The sequence below is a fragment of the Dermacentor variabilis genome, unplaced genomic scaffold, assembly GCF_050947875.1.
Source record: "Dermacentor variabilis isolate Ectoservices unplaced genomic scaffold, ASM5094787v1 scaffold_12, whole genome shotgun sequence".
Classification (NCBI taxonomy): Eukaryota; Metazoa; Arthropoda; class Arachnida; order Ixodida; family Ixodidae; genus Dermacentor; species Dermacentor variabilis.
In genome coordinates this window covers 14,476,261-14,496,210 of record NW_027460280.1, presented here as the reverse complement: position 1 = coordinate 14,496,210, position 19,950 = coordinate 14,476,261, and the positions used below count along the sequence as shown (strand labels likewise).

Genomic DNA, 19,950 nt, shown 5'->3' with positions numbered 1-19,950 from the left:
ACCCATGTCTCAATTGTTTGCATACTAATTATGATGTCATGACTTTTCTTGACAATGATCTGCATGGCTGTGGGGGCCCTTTTTGAGTGACATACGATCAAAATTCATTTGTGTAGGTTAGCTACTACCTTTATTTAATAATACATGTACAATCATTCCTCAAAGCATGTTTCACAGGTTGCGCAAGGTCAAAAGCACTGAGGTAGCTTTTGTGTGATCCCATTCGATGGCATTTTTTGTTAGCTAACTGCTAGCCATAGTTAGCGATAACTGCTACACTGGTGATGCACTAAGTTGAAACTTTGTCTCTGTGATCATGTGATCTTTTTTTCTGGTATTTCCTTTCATGCGCATTGTCAGTACCTTCATTACTATTTCTCGTTTTGTATGAGCATTTTGAGTCCCATTTTTTTATTTGTTTATGAGTTAATAAATATTTAGTTGTGTATAATGAACTAGATTATGTATTAGTATTTCTTATGCACGCTCATTGTCAGTCATTTTATTCTTTCCTTTGTTGTGCTTCAATGTTTTGTGACCCCTTCGTGATTTGGCTGCCAAAAGGCGGCGGGCAGTATTGTGTAAATAAAATAAATGATACATTAAATAACAAAGAAACAGTGTTCTTCTTTATTCCTGCAATCGCACATTATTACTCTAGGGGCAACTATCCTTTACAAACCTCAATGCTACCGCAAGTAGTTCTCCAGGCTCCAGGGGTTTCTCGAATGTGGTGCTGCCGTGTGAGGTCCTCTGCGACAAAGCTCAATAGCTTGTCAAAGAGCTGTGGTGTCTTGCGAAAGAACTTGTAGAAAAATCCGTGGCCATCCTGACGCATCCGTTGCATCTGTAAAAAATTGTGCATTATTACCTGGCAGAAGGACCGTACCCTGCCTGCATACACTTGCAGGTACCGGGAGCTGTACACTTTTCACTGACACACACGCATAGCCCCTAGCCATGATTAACTTTACCCCCTGCTTTGTTTATATGCTTGAATGCAAACAGTGTGTCGGCAAAACAGGAGAGCCAGTCAACGGTATATTAAAGAAAAATCGTGCGGCCACTGCCAAGAAATTTCCGAAATTAGTTGCACAGCATTTAAACCTGTCAGGTCACAATTTAATTACATTACACTTCATATTCTGCAGTCACACTTCTGAGAGACAGAAAATATAGGAAATTGTATCTCATCCACAAGATTCATATACGACAACCAACACGTGCAAAAAGGTGTTCTTGAATCTATGCGCTATACTAATGGCACAAATATAACTAGCAGTCCTTAACTTTTTGTAGGGGTGTGCTAATACCGAAAAGTAGATTTAGAATAGAATATCGAATGAAATGAAGAAAAAAATAAGCTGGATATCAAATAAAATATCGAATAGCAGAAAATGTATTGCAAAACTTAATCCTTACAAATTTTGTGCAAGAGGATGCTACACAAGATCTGTATAAACAGTATGGTCTACTGTTAATAATGAAGGAAGCCCCAAATTAGTATTACAGATCGTCTGTTAAATAGAATCAACTGCTTCTTCCCTTCTGAAGCTAAAGAATTAGTGACGGTATGTTGTACTGCATACACGGGTTAGGCAGACGGCTGTTGAATCGTCGTGAGGTGTCGTCACCACGTATCCAATGTACGATCTGTGTGCTTCCGGCGGCTAATCAGTCCGATCTTCGCCTATGCTTTCGCGCTTTCCGAACTACACCCTGCTCTTGTCGTTCCCTCTGTTCGCGTACGTCACGTTATCGTTTCGATCGGTGCTGTCAACCTGGACGAACCTTGTACCGACGACGCGATGCTGTTCTGCGAATTGGGCGTTCGCGCGCTGCGAGTACGATCCCCGCATTGCTTCTTTAACCCTTTCGCTTTGTCTCCTATATGCGCGCGCTTAAAAAACGCTGACAAGTAATTGCTGTCCCGACGAAGATAAGTCCACATGTCCAAACACTGGCTCCTAGTTCTACCACTGTAGATCATCGAAAGAAGTTACAGCCGTAAAGTCCGTCTTCTTTACGCAGTTGAAAGACTGGCCGGACCCTCCAACGTCGCCGCAGACGCTTTCTGCGCTCCCGCCGCCTTTGCAAGAGCAGCCGCTGCAAAAGCTTCTTTCTCTTGTGGTACATTGCGGGAAGAGAACGCCTATGCCGGCGAAGCAAGCGGCTAAGCAACAGCTCGACAGCAACGTCGTTTGTGGTCGCGCGCGGATGTCAGCTGCAGTCGTGGGCAAGCAGACGCTATCGCGCGTGATGTTGATCATTGATGTAGTTTTTCTTGTCATAAGGATGTGTAAATAAAAACGGCGTGCATTTATCAACTTAAAAACAATGTACTAGCTCTAACATTGATAAATTAAATAAATATGGCTGGCCATAATGATATTAAGGATAAACTTTTCTCAAACCAAAGACGAACGTTTCCGCCATCGCTGGTCTGACAGCCTTGTGCTACGCGCAGCGAAGCGCGCACGTGTGCGCGTATCGTGTGGCTGGCCGCCCTTCACTTCATCACCTACGTACGCGCACGCAGACGCGTACGCTTACGTGTACGCGTAGCGAGACGCGTATCTCGTGCTGCGTGTGGTTGGGCCTTAAGAGGAGCGCGGCACTCCTCTTAGCCAGGCGCGCAGCGAGTCACGCGGTCAGGCGGCGACCCTCCTACGGAGAGCGCATGCGTCAAGCCGGCGATGGCAGAGCTCGGCGCGGCGAGTCACGTGATGAGTTGCCAAGGCTACGGTACGGCGCAGCTGCGACCAAAGGTCTAATTGCTGGCGACGGCGAAACTCGGCTCGACGTGGTTAGCAAAAGCTTTCGCTTCAAAGAACGCGCAACTTTATTGCAAGGGAAAGGAGTGCCTGGAGTCTAAATATTTAGCAAGAGAAGCGCCAGTGTCATGTGTATTGTAAAGCCCCTTAAACTTCGTAAAGTAGTAACACTCTCCTCCTCCGCCTTCACTGCTCCTCGTTTCTCCTGTTTCACGCTCCCTCCTCGACCGTGGCGCCGCCTACACTGCTCGAGCGCAGCAAAGGGCCCGAATATGCGCTCCTCGCCTCTCCGTAGACGCTTCTCGAGCAAAAATGGCGCTGATGCACGGCGCCAGGGCCCACGTGATCCTATTAGGCCAATAGCGACGCGGCGTCGGCCTCGACGAGAGCGCGCGAGGAGGAGGCAGTATTCTTCAAAGCGTGGCAGTACTTTACGAAGTTTAAGGGGCTTTAGTGTATTGACCTGCTGAGTCAAATTCAAGCCAAATCGCTATGGTTGCCGACGGCCGTCTCTCTAAGAGCCATAATTGCAGCTTTTCGAGCCTGATACATTGAGGACAGGCATATTCATAATTAGTTCACATGTGGTTGGCTCCTCGTCGCACCCGAGTTGTTGCGGCGCTCGGGTGGTACGCGATCCCAGAGTGCGTGAGTTGTTGGAAGCGGCTCCACCTGCAGAGTTTATTTATTTATGGCACCATCAAGTCTTTACAGCATTGTACAGGTGAAGGGCACAGAAAGACCACTTACAAATTTGAGCATTTACATAACACCAGGGGTGGAACAGCTGCGCCAGTGACGCCAAACTGCGCCGGGAGCAGGGCTTTGCGCTATCCTGCGCCAAAACGGCATTTGAGCGGAAAATTGCGCCGATCCTGCGCCGAAGCATGCATCAGAGCGAATCACTCCTTCCATCGATGCTTCACAGCTAGCAAACCTGAAACCAAAGCCAACAGCACGCTGTCATCATCATTATCATCATAGAAGGAAGCAGAGGCCCGTTCATAGGGTTTCTCAACTATGTGCGTGGTATCACGGAGTTTGCCGAAAGGGGATGTCGCTTTCCGAGACTGCAGTTGCGCTTTTTCGATATTTATGGGTAGTGGGGGGCTGTGGAAAAGAGCCGCTGCGATTAAAATCGCAGATGGTACATAGTTAGAAATGGCATTAGTCAATGAAGTCGAATGTGATACACGCCTAGAGCCGCCACTTCGATGGGTGACGGCAGGTTTGATGGCGCAAAAGCTTTGCGCCCAGCTTGGGTCGCTGCGGTATTGTGTGAAATAGTCGTTGACGCAATGCAAAACCCTGTTTTCATCTCGCGCGTGAGCAGTGGCGCTGACGTTATTGTATTTATTCTTGTGGCTACAAAACAATTGCGGCCCCTATTCGAAAGGTCCCTCATATGCATGGCATGACATGAGTATATTGCGTGTTATGTTCAGTGCAGGCGTGCGTACTGGTCGGTCTTGCGGTGAGCCTTTGCACACAAGCCGTAACTATCACACTGCGTTGCACTCTGGGTTAATAATAATAAACACGCGTTGACGATTTGTCTGTGGTGCCTTCTCTGCGCCGAATCGACGAAGCCGGACGTAGCGCCCTTGTACGTCGCGGTGTCAAGGAGCGTCGCGTCTTTTCCTGTCCGCGCTTGCAGGCTAAGCCTCGCGCAAAGCCGTCTCCACAACATATCGTCTATATTAGTTAAAATGTGCATGGTATATGATAAGCACACTTGCATTATACCCTGCGCCAAAAGTGCTTGCTGCTGCGCGTTTTGCCTGTGCCCTGGCCTGCTCCGAAAGGTGAAATGGCTGTAACACAGAAAATCAGACAAGCTAACAAAATAAAATAAGAGGCGACAGCAGGTTGTCATAAGGTACCTGGAATGACAATAGGGTGACATATAGGTCATAGCGCTATGCACGTATACGCACACGAGAAAAATAAAACAAAATGCTAAGGCAAGAAAAAATCAAATGGAAAGAAAGTCTTCAAGGAATGAGTAAGGGTTAGTAATACTGGCGGTTGAGGCGTGTAGCTGATCAGGGCAATTGAATGGGAATATATGGAAGTGAATTTAATTGAAATTTATTCGCAACCAAGAAATGTTGCGAGGAGGACAGGCAAAAAGCTGTAAAAACAGCTTGAGGAGTCCTGACCTCCGAGCATACAGAGCAACACTGTGACGTACGGCGACACACATTTATACAGAAATCGGCTCATCTTCGATCAAAAAGCAAGCAAACAATCAGGGCAGGCAAGAAAAGAAGAAAATATATTATTATACAAACATGGCACGCAATCCCATTGATGAAATTGTGTATATATCATTATTTGTTTCCATAAAAATGTGATATAGAATCGTCGGCAATGAATATTTTAACATTTATTTCTCGTTGTTTGTTCGGCATTTGGTGACGTACCAGGGTTCCTAATACGTATGTTATAAGTGGGTGTGTTTTTCTGCAGTTGGGTTCGTTAGTTCATTTATCATAATTTTTTTATATCCCTAGTTTATATGAAGGCGGCATAGTTTGTAATTGTAGAATGATGTAATAGGAACATTATTGTGTTTTTAATAGGTCTGCAGTATGGGAACAATGTGGAATTTTGCAGACCAAGCCTAAGATGTTTTTCTGCAATATTGAGAGTTTGCTAATGTTTGCAGCTGTTGTTGTAGACCATACTAAAAAGGCACAGTTTGAAACAATTATATAAAAGTGCATTAACTGAGGTAGAGAAATAACAGTGAGGGCGAATTATGTCAATAGTCCTTGATAACTAGTTAACCATGTACTTCACCTGTTCATCCCATGCCATATTTTCTGAAAAGTCTACACCTAGTGATTTAAAGGTCTTTACTATTTCGATATTGCATTTGTTTAACACAATGTGCGGCAGTTTAATTTGTCTGTGGCCGTGATGAAATTGGATAGCTTTTGTTTTGTGATGGTTCAGTGCTAAGCAATTACTTTGAGCTTATGTATTTATTTTACACAACGCACTATTGGCTTGATTAGCGAAATTTTTGGATGAATTGTTTGAAAAGAATAGACTAGTGTCATCCGCATAGATTATATAGTGGGCAGTTTTATCAATGTGTACTATTTCATTTACATACAGGATAAACAGAGACGGACCCAGAATACTACCCTGCGGGACGCCTGTTTTTAAAGATTTGACTGAAGAATTTTGTACTCCAATTACTAGGAACAGATCTATATTGTAAATATGATGTGATTAATTCTTGTACTGTCCCCCTAATGCCACTATGTTCAAGTTCTTTACTGAGCACTCTGTGATTTATAAGCTCAAAAGTTCTTGAAAAGCCCCAAAATAGTCCAAGCACCATATTTTTCCGTTCGGAATTCTCCAGAATAAATTCTTTTTGAGCCAAAAGTGCCAGCTTTGTTGACTTGTTCTTTCGAAACCCATATTGGGCTGAACACATAAGGTTATGACGGTCAGTAAATGAGCATAAGCGCTTTAGAATTATTTTCTCCAGACACTGTGGTGCGAGTCATACGTGTCGGCTGATAAACAAGTTGACACAGATGGAAATCTAAACAAACGTTAAGGAAACTGACATCTTCTGCGGATGATTGGTTAGGAAATGGGCTTAGTTCTGACCATTGTATGTTCTTTCGAAACCCATATTGGGCTGAACACATAAGGTTATGACGGTCAGTAAATGAGCATAAGCGCTTTAGAATTATTTTCTCCAGACGCTGTGGTGCGAGTCATACGTGTCGGCTGATAAACAAGTTGACACAGATGGAAATCTAAACAAACGTTAAGGAAACTGACATCTTCTGCGGATGATTGGTTAGGAAATGGGCTTAGTTCTGACCATTGTATGTCTCCAAATCGCCGGCAAGAGAACCACTTTGGGAAATGGCACAGTCGTCATCATCATCAGCCTAGTTACGCGTACTGCAGGGCAAAGGCCTCTCCCATACTTCTCCAACTACCCCGGTCATGTACTAATTGTGGCCATGTCGTACCTGCAAACTTCTTAATCTCATCCGCCCACTTAACTTTATGCCGCCCCCTGCTTGCTTCCCTTCTCTTCGAATGCAGTCCGTAACCCTTAATTACCATCGGTTACCTTTCCTCCTCATTACATGTCCTGCCCATGCCCATTTATTTTTCTTGATTTCAACTAAGATGCCATTAACTCGCGTTTGTTCCCTCACGCAATCTGCTCTTTTCTTTTCCCTTAACGTTACACCCATCATTCTTCTTTCCATAGCTCGCTGCGTCGTCCTCAATTTAAGTAGAACCCTTTTCGTAAGCCTTCAGGTTTCTTCCCCGTAGCTGAGCACTGGTAAGACACAGCTATTATACACTTTTCTCTTAAGGGATAATGGCAGCTTGCTGTTCATGATCTCAGAATGCCTGCCAAACGCGCCCCAGCCCATTCTTATTCTTCTGATTATTTCCGTCTCATGATCCGGATCCGCCGTCACTACCTGCCCTAAGTAGATGTATTCCCTTACAACTTCCAGTGCCTCGCTACCTTTTGTAAATTGCTGTTCTCTTCCGAGACTGTTAAATATTACTTTAGTTTTATGCAGATTAATTTTTAGACCCACTCTTCTGCTTTGCCTCTCCAAGTCAGTGAGCATGCATTGCAATTGGTCCCCTGAGTTACTAAGCAAGGCAATATCATGAGCGAATCGCAAGTTATTAAGGTATTCTCCATTAACTTTTATCCCCAATTCTTCCCAATCCAGATCTCTGAATACCTCCTGTAAACACGCTGTGAATAGCATTGGAGAGATCGTATCTCCCTGCCTGACGCCTTTCTTTATTGGGATTTTGTTGGTTTCTTTATGGAGGACTACGGTGGCTATGGAGTCGCTATAGATATCTTTCAGTATTTTTACATACGGCTCGTCTACACCCTGATTCCGTAATGCCTCCATGACTGCTGATGTTTCAACTGAATCAAGCGCTTTCTGGTAATCAATGAAAGCTATATATAAGGATTAGTTATATTCTGCACATTTCTCTATCACCTGATTGATAGTGTGAATATGGTCTATTGTTGAGCAGCGTTTACGGAATCCTGCCTGGTCCTTTGCTTGGCAGAAGTCTAAGGTGTTCCTGATTCTATTTGCGATTACCATAGTAAATAGTTTGTAGGCAACTGGCAGTAAGCTGATCGGTCTATAATTTTTCAAGTCATTGGCAAAAAGAAATTATAGGCCGATCAGCTTTCTGTCTGAGTAATTTCACATGGCATAGTAATTTAATTCAAAGAATCAAGTAGCGACTCCGAAAAACCGCTAGCACAGCTTCGTAAATGACAGCAAGCGCCAAGAATTTTTTGTAATGAATCGTTCAACACCAAATTATGTCCTGACTACTACGTACGTTCATTAACCTGAACTCACGTTCACGGTGAGCTAGCGTCGCCTTCTTTCACACAAGCTCCGATACGGCGCTCGCATCCAAGGTTCATCTTGCTCGATATTAGATTTGGCCTTTATAAGCCGGGTTTTTACAGAACACACTGGTATAGTTGAAGAAGGTTTATCGGAACACCGTCTTGTATATATGTCAATTCCCCTAGTGAAATTGTTCCTCATAAAACTAGTAGCATGCGCTATTTTAGAGATTACGAAAGACCTTATGATGCTTCTGTTATGGCGCATATGGAAAATTGCCTGAGTGATTTTGCTGAAGAGCATGATAATGTATCTTTGCTATGGAAAAAGTTTGCTGATATGTGCAATTGTTGTTTGAATACGTTCGTACCAAACAAGCGAAAGAAAGTGCACAAACGTACACCTTGGGTAACGCGAAAGATTATTCATTTGAAACAGAAACTAAAACAGGCTGAAAGTTCTACTCCCAATCCTATTATCATCAATGATATCAAAAACGATATCACACGTGCAATGCACGAGTCTAAGGACTAATTTTTCACAATGACTTTGCCCAACTTTATGAATAATGAACCAAGAAAATTTTGGGATTACTTGAGCGATGCTGACAGGCGCGTGGCGCAGGTTTCGGTTCATGGTAACTCTGTTACAGATCAGCAAGTTTTCGCTGAGTATTTCAATACTTCTTTAACTAGAGTATTTTCGAAAGCAAGTACACCCGTGAATCTGCGTCATGGGGCATTTTTAGCATCCCAGGTTGATATTATTTCATATCAGGGTGTTGTCGCAATGCTGTTAGATCTGAAAACAAAATTGACTTGCGATACTGATGGTTTCCCACTATTTTTCTTCGTCGTTATGCCGAAACTATCGCTAAATTTCTTGTGATCTTGTTTCGATGTTCACTATTAAGTGCGAGGCTACCTGATGAATGGAAGACAGCTCAAGTTATACCCGTCTATAGAAAGAAAAGGTGACCGTTTGCTATCAGAAAATTATCGCCCTGTATCCTTAACATCTTCTTGTTGTAAATAATTGAAACACGTTGCAGCAAAACATATCGTTCAATTTCTTGGGGAAAACTCCGTACTATCAAGCTTCCGACACGGATTTAGAATTTTTCGTCTGCGACACAGCTAGTTACGGTAGTGCATTCATTTGCAGCATGCATAGATAATAATGGACAAATTAACGCGATATTCTTAGATTTTAGCAAAGCGTTTCACAGAGCTATTCATGATAATTTGCTCGATAAACTCATCAATATTAACCTTCCCGCCATTTTGGTCTCTTAGGTTTCCGAGTACCTACATAACCGAACGCAGTTTGTTTCAGCTGATGGTTTTGATCCCTGCAGTGTTCCTGTAACATAGGTGTGCCTCAAGGAAGCGTTCTGGGACTCTTGCTATTTTTTATATGTATAAATGACATTGTCTCTGTAATGACTCCTGGAACTCATATTAGTTTATTCGCAGATGATGTTTTATTTCGTGAAATCAGGTGTACATGATCAGGTTGAGTTGAATTCTAATCTCACTAATGTATCTATGTGGCGCACAGATTTTGGCTTAACTGTTATTATCGATAAAACTGTTTGTCTTTGTGTAACGCTTAAGAAAACTCCTCTTAAATATACTTATAGCCCGACATCTCTTCCTTTGAAACAGGTTAATAGTTACGAGTACCTAGGAAGGACAATCACTAATGACCTCTCTTGGAATCTGCGCATTGATAACATTTGCTCTTCAGCTATCCGCAAACTTTGTTCTTTAAGATATAAACTTCGAAATTCTCCTCTTAAGCTCAAACTTCTTAGCTATTTCACATTCATACGACCTAAGGTTGAATATTGCTGTATTGTTTTGGATCCTTACACTAAACATCAAAATGTTAGAAAGGATTCAGCGAAAAGCTGTCAGGTTTATGTATTCTAAATTTAAGTACACTGATTCTCCTTCTGAACTCATGAAAGCTAACATTGAACTACTTGAATCGAGAAGAAAAAGTGTCGTCTGAATTTTCTAAACTTATTTCTTAACGGTAAAATGGCTATTGATAAGACACACTTTCTTTCCCCTTTGGCTACAAGACCTACGCGACATTACCAAATGCACTTTCTAACCCGTTACTTTGCGAGAACAAACATTTCTAAGTTTTCCTTTTTTTCCGCGTTCTGTGTCCGACTGGAATAGCCTAACAGAACCTTATGACGCACTGTATAACTAGATGATTGTCATTTTGTGTTCTTTCCTCAGGTGCTATCATGTTTCTTTTCTTGTTGTTTTCTTCTTGTGTAATAGAGATATACTGTAAATTGTATTGCCCGTCCTGCTTGGACCAGATTGGTCTGCAGTATGTAATAAATAAAAATAAATAAAAGGCCTTGTATGAATCAATTTTATTGACTAATTGTCTCACGCGCCGTCAGAGAGCGAGGAATAGACCTCGACGTGTGGCCGCCAAAAGCCTGCTAGAAAAAGGACTTGTATGGCAAATGTGGCTTGTAAAAAAGAAAATGGAAGAAACTTGTATTTGAATCCTTCCATGGCGGGAAGCGTGGGAGGTGGAGGCGTGCGGCTTTTTAAGGGACGAAGAGTGTTGTTAACTATAATCATGGAGAGCAAAGCAAGTGGTTATCTGAGACCGTGGCCCACTTTTCGAACATTCAAAGCTGACCTCCAGTATGCAAAGATTCTTGTTTAGTTGGATCCTATTTATTTCTTCTCATCCACCGCTAACCACCGGAAGGTTCTCGCTCAGATCCAAACGCGAACAATTAAGGTCCTTACAGCCCAGGGTAGCAAACCACACACCGGATCGAGAGGCTGTAGTGCGAGAATCACTGACGAACACGCTGCTCTTTTCTCGTCTACACGAGAATATAGTTGATATTTTTTTCGTGCATGATAAACTTAGCTTTCTTACAAGGCACGAGAAATTACAATCACGCGCTTAGTGAGACGACTGTTTGTGTGTCTTGAGGCGACCCGCAGGAAGAGAGGAAGACACAGCGCTGTGTCCTTACGCCAACTTGTCTTTCACGATACGGCTTTCTCGTTATTCCGTGAAATGGATCGCAGAGGTTGCTTAGCAGAACAACGCCTGTGTGTGTTCGTTTAGTTCATGAGACTATGTCATAAAGAATAAGTCATAAGCTATATAATGAATAATGCTATGTCAACGCCAATGTGGTGTCATTTCGTTCCTTTAGTGATTATTTGAAGAATAAAAAGGCCTGCACTAGATGATTCGGCCAAATCTTGAGCTTCCAGAGTGCTGCATTCATTGAGTCCCACCTAAAACAACGGCTCACACGTCGCGGATCGAGCAGGTTTTAGTGACCGGTGGGCTTCTTTTGCTTATGAAAGGTCATGATGGCAAACGATGTAATGACGAGAGGCGAAGGTACCTGTACAGGTATAAAAAAATTCAGCTGAACCAAAAGAATGCTCTGCGAGGATGCTGGCACTTTCTTACTGGCACCATGTTTCTTTCGTGTCTCGTTGTACACATAAGTAGAACGTGTCCTTAAGCGCCCAATGCGACGCATCCTTCTGATGCTGCATTGAAGAATTCCCGCGGGATGCACGGCGTTCTGCTTGTAACAACACGAAGAGCGCCATGGTCGAGGGCGTTTCTCCATCGTGGCTGCGCAGAAAGCCGCAGCGCAGAGCCATCGATCGGCGGCTCGAAATGGCGTTCCTCGCGCCCCGTCGGTTGGTGGCAGTCGCTGTGCCCCCGCAGTCACAAAACGCGCGAACTTGTTGGGCCAGAATTTTATTGCTGAGGTGGCCCGTTTCAAAGCCAAGAATAGAGAAAAGGAGCGTTATCTCAATGGCCGCACTGCTCAACAAATGCCGATTTCACCGATACGAGCGTGTCTGGGCACCGTGAAGAGCGATAAAGCTGCTCGCAGGCGGCAAGAAAAGAAATTTTTCCAGTATACTTCGCCACCGTCATGCCGTTGTGAACTAATATAATTAGCGGCGAAGCGCATGGACAAAGAATTGCATCAACACAATGTTAGCATGGCAATACGTAAGAAAAAAAAGGATCTTGGGATGGATTTCACACACTCCACGGTAGAATTTACGTTCACCATTTTGTGTCCATATCCATAAAAAGCTGTTGCGTTAGAATTCATCGTAAGAGAAAGAAATGTCGCTCAATATTGACCCTCAACATATCATTAGCGGAGGCGCCCATCCAATGGCCAACAGCTCTTCTGAACGAAAACCCTCGTGGGCCCCCAATTGTCTTGTGATTGACCAAGTAGGCGCACCTTGCGGTGAGGCACCGATTCCCATCGCTCCGTGGCTGACGTCACGCCACCCTCCCAGCCAACAGCGTTTTTCCTGTGAGGTTCGTCGCTGTATAGTGTGGACCTACTCTCGGACGGTCGCTTTGCCGATATCACTTTCATTGCGTGCTTATCGGCTGGTTGAGCAAAAGCGGGTGGACTGATTGGCTGGTTGAACTATACGTCACACGAAAGCGTTAGTATAACCGAAAGGGATTATCCGAGAATACGTCCCCTGATTCTCATTTGAGCCTTTCGTTTTTGAGATCGTTCTCCATATAGCTTTGTTTTGTTGCCTTACGTGGCCTATGCTTGCTCCATCCGCTGCGCCCGCGTCTGCCCGAGTGCGGGTGGCTATCCGATCTCACGATCGCAACTTTGCCATCCGCGTGCTTGCTGGTTTCTCATTGGGTTGTCCGAGGTGGACGGCGTTGGCCATCTTAACGGCAGACATGGCGCTTGCTCGAAACGAAGTGGCGACGCGAGGCCTAAGCTAGAGCCGCGTCTGAAACAGCCTATTTTTCTCCTTCTTAGGATTTTACAGCGTAGCTCTTAGGCACCTGTTCCTGCGTTGAACGTTGGCGTGCCTCGTCCGCCCTCGGCGTAACCTAGCGGACGAGCACAGCGAACGAGGAAAGGGGGAACGCGGACCTAAACGACAGATGAAAGTCGGCGAGAGCAAAGAGAACGCGAGGAGGAACGCGGGGGAAGCCACTTAATGCACCACCACATGGCGCTCACCATGCTTCCATGGCGCATCTATGCGCATACTTCCGTCATGACAATGGAGAAGAAACCTGCTATGATGGGAAAAAACGAAATTAGGAAAGAAATAATTTATAACTCAAAGCGCAGCTCATTGCTTTTTAAGCGAGATCAGGGTGCCTTAGAACACGCACTTATAAAACGAGATACAAGGAAGAAGAAGTGTGTGCTTGCTGCGGTAAAGCTAGGGAAACGATGGAGCATATCTTATTATAATGCAAAGGTATCTGCCCAGCGGTCAATTTAGGCACCTCCATGAAGCCCACCCGCCGGGGTTGCTCAGTGGCTATGGTGTTGGGCTGCTGAGCACGAGGTCGCGGGATCGAATCCCGGCCACGGCGGCCGCATTTCGATGGGGGCGAAATGCGAAAACACCCGTGTGCTTAGATTTAGGTGCACGTTAAAGAACCCCAGGTGGTCAAAATTTCCGGAGTCCTCCACTACGGCGTGCCTCATAATCAGAAAGTGGTTTTGGCACGTAAAACCCCAACTATTATTATTATCCATGAAGCCCTTCGGTTCAGCGAGAGCAGGGCGAAAGTAGATATGTCCCCAAGAGAGATTAGTAAGAGTCGATTGGAAGATTGGCGGAAGAGAAGTAGGGAAACGATAAACAAAGGAGGCGGACAAAAACAAAGTTCCGAGGAGGGGTTCTGAATGTTTGGGGGTGGAAATTCTTCGTTGTTTCTCTGCTTTCCCCTTTTCCTTTTTCTAACACTAGTAGGACAACAGGCAATATAATAACAAGAGCTTGGTGGCGCAACCCACCGCCCCGTTGCAAAGGGAACACTCACGTCATCCATTCATCCATCCATCCATCCGCGGCAGCGGGGGCACCGGCCGTTCGGGGGAACGGAAAAAAAAGAATCTCAGTGCCCTTCCACTCCGTGAAGAAAGACGACCAACGAAGCTGCGTATGTGGCTCCCCTAATGTCGAACTGCACCTCCGCAGCGGGTCGGCCGAGTATTGCGCTATCTTCTGGATCGGACTACGTAAGGGGATTGCTTAACGTCTGCTTCACCTCAGCCGTGAGTCGGGCCGGTATTGCACTATCGTCGGCATCGGCCCACGTAAGGGGCCGATCCCTAAGGAAAACTGGGAAAACGTGTAAATTGTTCAGTAAAAAATTGTCTAAAGACATTTATGTGCACAATCTAACATAAAAAAGCGCCGGTAAGCTTCGCAGCAGGAAAACAGGCAGCTAATAAGCTAGGAAAACAGCTTGCTGAAGAAAGTATCAGGAAATTGCAAAACAAGAGAAGAAAAGGAAACGTCATGCGCTAAATTTCGGCTGCCTACTTTTTCTAAATGCGCTTAGCGCCCAAAAGTGCATGGAAAACGGCACCAACTTTTGGTACGCGGAAAAGAAAATGCACTGGAGCGTGCGCGTTAACCAGCGTTACGCTGTGAAGAAGTGCAAGCTTTTTCACTGTCTAGCAGATGAGGATAAAATTTGGTGGGCGATACTTGGAGCCACAAGCAGTTTTCTCACCACAGAGGTGGCGATAAAAGAGCTGGCGTGCGACGCGTTCGGGTGCTGCACACATCCAGCTGCCCTTGAGAGGGGATTGGACGACGCAGCCTCCACGCGCGCCACATTCATCGGCGGTGGCGCCGGCTCAATCAAAAGCCACTGCGCGCTTGTTGTGCGAGGCCGGCGCTCTTGACTGTGCGACATAGAAATGGCGCACTCCTTATAGCTGGGAAAAGTGCTCTGAGCGGAATACCTTGTGTTACAGTTGTGAAAGCTGTTTTTGCTTTTGTGCTTCTGGAACGAGCGCAATGAGTTACAGGATAGAGCTGCTTCAGGTCCCCAAGAGCCCGCTTGTGATAATTCGTGCCTGTAAATAAAAGTTCGTGCAGAAAATTCACCGACAATTGCGATACTTCCTAATGCGAAATTTGAGCGCCGCCTTAGCTTTGTTGTAAACGCCCGCCTCGGCTGCGGCCGGTTGTGGGTTCGATTCGCACTGCCGCCGGGCACCCCACTCGATCTCAGATGGGCTCAAATGTACCCCGGCCTGGCGTTCGGCTTCCTTCAGGGGTGATACGCTTGGGAATTGGAGCCTTGTCGAAACCCTCCTACATATTGGAGGCAACCAGCTCTGGTTTCCAAGCCTAGACGACCGGAGAAAGCGTGTGGCTTCGTGTGCGCCGTGTTCTTGCGCGCCTAGATCGCGTTAGAGCGATATCTCTGCGCCAAAGAGAATTCCTCTGCCGGCCTCTGTTCATCACGCCAGCGTGATGGCAGTGAATGGCCGCGATCATCGAGTGGCATTCGTGTTTGTGTGTGGGCGACAACGTGCTGGTTAATTCATTTAGTAAGCGAATGCTTACAGCACTTTATGCAGCTCATACAACGACTGAGCTTACTGCGTATAGCTGTCTAATAATTTGCTTTCGCAATGAATGATTCGACTTTGGGGTGAAACCGTGATGCTTCTCCGACATCCCCGCTACCAGCTCTCTCAGGTGCGCTTCTGACAGACCAGCGTCATCTGTCGCCGTCCATGTGCGCCTGAATCTGGCAGAACAGTCGCAGTGAAACACAGACGCTGCCCTTCTGCACAATGCACATGAAGCCAACAGACCGAAACTGCCCTCGCCCCTACCACGAAGCAGTGGCAGGGAGTCCCGCTCTGAAACAATATGAGGACATCAATACGCATACAAGTCTTGCGCCGCACGTGCCAATGAGCTAAGCGATGATGAAAAGTCGTGCAAGCACGTCAGGCGTCAGCGATGCTGGACCGCGCGAACTCAGCGTGGTTCAGGCACCAGCTGCAGGGCGAACCTTGACCGCAGGCAGTTGATTGGCCTGCTCGCGTCGCCTGCAGTGTGACAGAAAAAAATTTGCAAGAACTGCGCTAGCACTGCTAAGACCCGGGCTCAGTGCCATTTGAACCATTTGCCTGTTCCTTACTTGCGAAAAAGTCCCAGAAGAAGGTTCAATAACTAAATAAAAAATATGCTTCAAATTACTGGAAAACCGGGACCGTCCTTGGGACGATGGACATTTCTGTGCTGGTCCGGGAATGTTTGCCCCTGGCCCGCTTGCACATTCCCACACGTTGGAGAAAAATAATCCATTACAATTACAAATACTTTATCCAGTCATTTTTATTACGGTGACCAATTACTGCCGTATAATCGCAATTGAGCAATTACTAAAATGTAATCGATTATATTTACGTTATATTACTCAACATTTTTTAACGATGCACAAGTACAAAAAATAGCGATTTGGCCTGACTCTTTAAATGAGTCCTGCGTAGTCCTTCACAATTTTTTTATCTTCAATAGCATTTGATTTTCAAACTTTTCATCGGCCATCTTTCCTCAGTGTGCTCGCTCGAGGGAAGAATGGTATTGTAGCGTAAGTTAACGATGTATCCACTTGAAATGAGCCTCAAGGTTGACGCCAGTTTCGAGATACTATTTCCGAATGCGTGTGGCTAAATACATGGGCGTTACAGTTACTTTGTGCTTCCATGTGAAAACGAGCGTTTTCTTGAAGAAGTAAGTGGAAATACAGTGCATTCTTACGGCGAATTTGATGGCACATATCTCCAAACTGATGTAATTCTGGAAATCCATTCCAAGTGGATATGCATTGCTACCTAACCGCGTACAATTCGTAAATTACTGTATGTGCCGCAAAGTATTTAATCAAACAGATAGTTCGGGATTTTTAATTATTTGAATATGTGTTTTGATTTCGCGTGAATGTAATGTTCTCCTCACTGAGTAATCCAGTCTAAAGGGACACTAAAGACAACTATTCAGTCAAGCCTGAATGTTATATTAGTGCTCTAGAACGTCTAAGGCGTCAATAATAGCACGAACAGACCTTTAAAATCGATAAATTAAGTTAAATGCAGGACACGATTCGAGACTTCTCCGGGACATTCAAGTACATGGTTGGATGGTACTCGCAGCACACTGGTCGCCTGGGAGTACCATGCAATTGCATGCATGTTAACCCCTTTTACCTTATCATTCATCCCATTTGAAACTTGTTAAAAGAGCAATAGCTTGACAGTGCCTGTATAACACTCTGAAGAAATCTTTTTGTTCCATGGCAAGAAGTTTCAAAAGGCAAGTGGCACGACTTTTGTCAGCAGGGTATCCTGACAATGTTCTAGTATCTATAGCCGAGGCGAAGTTGAAAAATAAACAAAAAAGGAAAGATGCTTTCAAGAAGGGAATAGATACCGCACTGTAGTAATTCCATACATGCACAATACATCGCACCGCCTAAAATCAGAGTAGTGCTTTCCGCCCCTGAGAAGCTAGGGAAACTGAGCCAAATGACTAATTCTTTCCAAAAAAGGAATGAGCCGCGCACTGTCAAAAATCTTGATCCTTTTGTAGCGTTTCTGTCTGGCGTGGTTTATGATGTTCCGATATCGTGTGGTTCCAGCTATATCGGTGAGACAGGAAGGTGTCTGAATGAAAGACTTGTAGAACACAGGCGGAAGGTGGGGATTAACGGCGATGTGAATCTTTCTGTGCATTGTCATGACTGTGGAATAAAGAAGAAGCCGTGTAAACCTTTGTTCTACATGTGTAAGATAGCAGACAAAAATAAGAACCAGGATGTTAGGAGATAATTCAAGCAGATTGCATTAGAAAGGCAGATGTGTCGTGTGTCAGCACATCTTCTGTTTTTCTGTCATCCAAAGAAACTTAAGTTTCTGAGCCTGGCCACCTGATGTCGGCATTTCGGTCTTGTGACGTCACGAAGGAAAGTATTCATATGATGCATTATTGTAAATACACGATCAATTGTAAGTAAGCGCTTGTGTTGCCTACTCCTCACTTTATCCTTGTTTGTGCGCGCTTAACCGTGATCTGCTATCTGCGTAACCAACTAGCCCAAAAGTCTGTGCTCTTGGGACATGGATAGTCTGTAATTCCACAGAATTAAGTTTCATCTACTCTAGTTGTCTCATCGCGCTGCCTAAAGCTAAATGAGCACGCCAAGTCACCTGTCCACATAGCTATCTGCGCTTATCTCCGAGCTACGGAGCTCTAAAAACAGGTGGGTTGCTAAAACACAATATAGTCTGTTCGCGAAGCTTTCATCGCTTACCTCAAAGCTACGGAGGTCTAAAACAGGCGGGTTGTTAAAACTCAGCATAGCCTCTTCGCGAAGCTTTCATCGATTACCTATGAGCTACGCAGCTATAAAAACAGGCGGGTTGTTAAAACACAGCATAGCCTCCTCGCGAAGATTTCATCGCTTACCTCCGAGCTACGGAGCTCTAAACATAGGCGGGTTGTTAAACACAGTATAGCCTCATCGCTTACCTCCGGGCTAGGGAGCTCTAAAAACAGGCGGGTTGTTAAAAAACAGTGTAGCCTCATCGTGAAGTTTTCATATCTTACATCCGAACTACGGAGGTCTAAAAACAGGCAGGTTGTTAAAACACAGTATATACTCCTCGCGAAGCTTTCATCGCTTGCCTCCGAGCTACGGAGCTCTAAACATAGGCGGGTTGTTAAAACACAGTATAGCGTCTTCGCTTACCTCAGAGCTACGGATATTTAAAAACAGGTGGGTTGTTAAAACACAGTATAGCTTCTTCGCGAAGCTTTCATCGCTTACCTCCGAGCTACGGAGCTCTACATACCGGCGGATTCTTATAACACAGTTTAGCCTCTTCGCGAAGTTTTCGTCGCCTACCTCCGAGCTACGGAGGTCTAAAAACAGACTGGTTGTTAAAGCACAGTGTAGCCTCTCCGCTTACCTCCGAGCTACGGAGCTCTAAAAACAGGCGAGTTGTTAAAACACAGTATAACCTCTTCGCGAAGCTTTAATCGCTTACCTCCGAGCTACGGAGCTCTACATGCCGGCGGATTGTTAAAACACAGTGTAGTCTCTCCGCGAAGTTTTCGTCGCCTACCTCCGAGCTACGCAGGTCTAAACACAGAGGGGTTTTAAAACACAGTGTAGCCTCTCCGCTTACCTCCGAGCTACGGAGCTCTAAAAACAGGCGGGTTGTTAAAACACAGTATAACCTCTTCGCGAAGCTTTAATCGCTTGCCTCCGAGCTACGGAGCTCTAAACATAGGCGGGTTGTTAAAACACAGTATAGCGTCTTCGCTTACCTCAGAGCTACGGATATTTAAAAACAGATGGGTTGTTAAAACAGTATAGCTTCTTCGCGAAGCTTTCATCGCTTATCTCCGAGCAACGGAGCTCTACATACCGGCGGATTGTTATAACACAGTGTAGCCTCTTCGCGAAGTTTTCGTCGCCTACCTCCGAGCTACGGAAGTCTAAAAACAGACGGGTTGTTAAAGCACAGTGTAGCCTCTCCGCTTGCCTCCGAGCTACGGAGCTCTAAAAACAGGCGAGTTGTTAAAACACAGTATAACTTCTTCGCGAAGCTTTAATCGCTTACCGCTGAGCTACGGAGCTCTACATGCCGGCGGATTGTTAAAACACAGTGTAGCCTCTTCGCGAAGTTTTCGTCGCCTACCTCCGAGCTACGCAGGTCTAAACACAGACAGGTTTTAAAGCACAGTGTAGCCTTTCCGCTTACCTCCGAGCTATGGAGCTCTAAAAACAGGCGGGTTGTTAAAACACAGTATAACCTCTTCGCGAAGCTTTAATCGCTTACCTCCGAGCTATGGAGCTCTAAAAACCGGCGGGTTGTTAAAACACAGTGTAGCCTCTTCACGAAGCTTTCTTAGCTTACCTCCGAG

At 45.2% G+C, this 19,950-nt stretch overlaps 2 protein-coding genes across 8 annotated transcripts in view; one reads left to right on the top strand and one right to left on the bottom strand.

The window, feature by feature from the left end:
- Window positions 1–19,950, top strand: part of LOC142566053 (uncharacterized protein ZK1073.1) — a 434,522-nt gene that overhangs the window by 14,776 nt on the left and 399,796 nt on the right. The window lies entirely within an intron of this gene.
- Window positions 1–19,950, bottom strand: part of LOC142566054 (uncharacterized) — a 114,923-nt gene that overhangs the window by 1,823 nt on the left and 93,150 nt on the right. Inside the window, exon 2 of the mRNA XM_075676783.1 lies at window positions 683–847. Coding sequence (XP_075532898.1) covers window positions 683–847 — 165 coding nt within the window. The remainder of the gene's footprint in view (window positions 1–682; window positions 848–19,950) is intronic.